Source organism: Humulus lupulus, chromosome 6 (genome assembly GCF_963169125.1).
Source record: "Humulus lupulus chromosome 6, drHumLupu1.1, whole genome shotgun sequence".
Classification (NCBI taxonomy): Eukaryota; Viridiplantae; Streptophyta; class Magnoliopsida; order Rosales; family Cannabaceae; genus Humulus; species Humulus lupulus.
In genome coordinates, this window is record NC_084798.1 from 15538251 (window position 1) to 15540809 (window position 2559).

The window sequence follows — 2559 nt, forward strand, 5'->3', positions numbered from 1 at the left end:
TTCCAAGGTATAAAGTAAAGTTGACCAACTCTATCCATGGTCATCAACCAATTCGCCAAGTCAATGGTTGATCGCTCTACATCGTTAACATTATTAATGCTAAGACGTTCAATGTCATAAAACTTGTAATAGACACGCTGATTTGGAAATAGAGACTCCCAAATGCATCTGCAAAATTTTCTTTAGTGTTAAATATTTTGAAAAATTTCGGCAGAGTTTCCCCTATAAATAGGACTTCCCAAACCTGTAAACATTCAATGTCTATGAAAATTTTCAACAGATCACAGAGCAGTACTCATAACTGATTCTAAATTCCTATCATTCCAAAGAATTAGTTTAAGGGATACCTTAATCCGAATATCATTGCTGAGCCTCCAATCATATGCAAGGTAGCAACTTGTTCCACATCCTCTGAAGTTAGGAATATTGACTCGCGATTCATGAATGTTGGGTCCACTGGAATGGAGACGACTGAGTTTATTCCCTTAACTCTGCAAAATTCTCTAACCATAAACTGAAGGCTAACATGGATGCGATTCATGATGTGATCGGCAAATGGTTGGCCTTCGGTCAGAGTGTTTTCTGGATTGATGTGAGACCCAGCTGATGACAGATGCGGGCTAGTCATAGGAGGTTTTGACATATCCTTGGATGAACTTTTTGACATAGGAGGTTTCTTTCTTAGAGGACCCTACACAACATCAAGTTAAAATAATATTAAAATACTGGACCAACAAATATTTTAATAGGTAACAAATTAAAGAATTCGTTTATACCTGGTCAGTCATAATTAAATCTTTTGGCCAAGGAAGAAATGTGTCATAAGTATCTCGAACATATTGTATCTCCCCAACAGAACATGGGATTTCAGCATCCTCTTGTAACATTTTGGTGACTCGCACCCTCGCATATTTGTCTGTCAGTTGGACACCATGAATAGTCAGTGGACCCACCCCATCAATGATAATACCCTCTGCCACCACATTATGAATATTATCCGAACAAAGTAACACATCCTGCATGTACGGTGTGTCATCCTGCATGTGCGGTGTGTGGTATTCTTCGTCGCTCTGCTCGTCATCATTGTCGTGTTCATCCATATCATCTAACCCACTTGCTTGTTTAGCTTTTTCCTCCTCTAAAGCTTTAAGTTCTGCTTTGAGCCTCGCAATTTCTGCATCTTTCTTACTAACAACATCAGCCATTTCTGTTGCTATTTTTGGTTTTCTTCTAAAGACGGACGAAATCTTCGCAAACGACCTGCAATAATCAACCAAATTTATTTTAAAACTAAAATATTATAGAATTAAGTTAAATGCAACAAATAAAAAATAATATCATACCCAAGTGCTCTAACACGCCCTGGGTGCTCAGGTGTCCCTAAAGCTTGCGTTAATATGTCATTCCGACCCTTTGCAATGATTTCTCCACTACTAACTTTTTCTTTCAGCTCATTCTGTGGAACAAACCAGTGGTCACTTATATTAGTGACTTATAAGAACTTTATCATTCCTAAATTACTTTAAAATACTTGCTTGAAACCACTTACAATTCTTGCTTCAATTTGTTTGTCCAAATCTGTAACAAGAACCTTCCTCTTTTCTCGTGCTCTTATCCATACTTGGTACCGTTCTACATCTGCCACACCTAGTTCAGTTTTCTACAACATACAACAATTAATTAAAGTTGGTGAGTGCAATATTCTTCATAACAAGTTGACAGTTATAAAATAGTGATGCGAATTACTTACCAGGTCCTCTCTAACATTGGCAAGCCCTCTACGAGATGTACGATGCCTCGAAGTATATTTGAGAGATCTTTCACGTTGTGCTTCCCGCAAAGCCTACATTAAATAGGTAACAATAAGTTTTTAAGCAATTATTAGTATTTCAAAACTAATAAATCATATACATAATAGATATACACAATAGTACCATAAACTCAGGAGATAAACGGTGGCTAACAAATGTCCTCCAATCTTCTAGGTCAAGTTCTGGATATTTCTTAGGAAGGATTTGGAGTTCATCTATCAGACCGTCTTCTGCCAAAGGGTAGATGTAGTCACTAGTGATGTTGGTCTTAAAATCTCTCATCATTCTTCCCGCACTTTTCATTAATTCTGGTTTCCAATTTTCTGGAATGTTAAAGGCACCCTGAAATAGAAAGAAAATGATTAATGAAATGCAAAGTAATTCATGAAAATGATCAATATATTAAAGTAATTAAAATATTCATAAAATATTTTCTTACATATACATCCTCCCATATTCTATTCTTCAATTCTTGTGGGACTTGTCTCCAATCCTTATAATTGAGAGAGACCGTTCTCCTAGTTTTAACTCCAAGATACGATTGCATCTCACTATATGCTTTCCCTATAGGTTGACCTTTATCATTAAACTGAATATTTCTCTTTATTCCCTTAGCTTTTTTATTATTGATATTGTTCTTCTTTGTTGGGCCTCGCCTATTTGGTGTGTTCTCCCCTTCAGAAATTGTCATCTGCACATAAACAAGAATTAACGTTACAATTATGACATAAATAAATACATATTTAAC

General features: G+C 36.1%; 1 protein-coding gene across 1 annotated transcript; it reads right to left on the reverse strand.

Moving 5' to 3' along the window:
* Nucleotides 1-1105: 1105 nt before the first annotated feature.
* LOC133784742 (uncharacterized) lies at nt 1106-2147 on the reverse strand. The gene is made up of 5 exons (XM_062224020.1): nt 1935-2147; nt 1751-1843; nt 1550-1660; nt 1360-1456; nt 1106-1113 (listed from the first exon to the last, which is right to left on the reverse strand). Exons 1-5 carry the CDS (start codon nt 2112-2114, stop codon nt 1106-1108), a joined length of 489 nt encoding a protein of 162 aa, XP_062080004.1. The 5' UTR covers nt 2115-2147.
* Nucleotides 2148-2559: the final 412 nt, after the last annotated feature.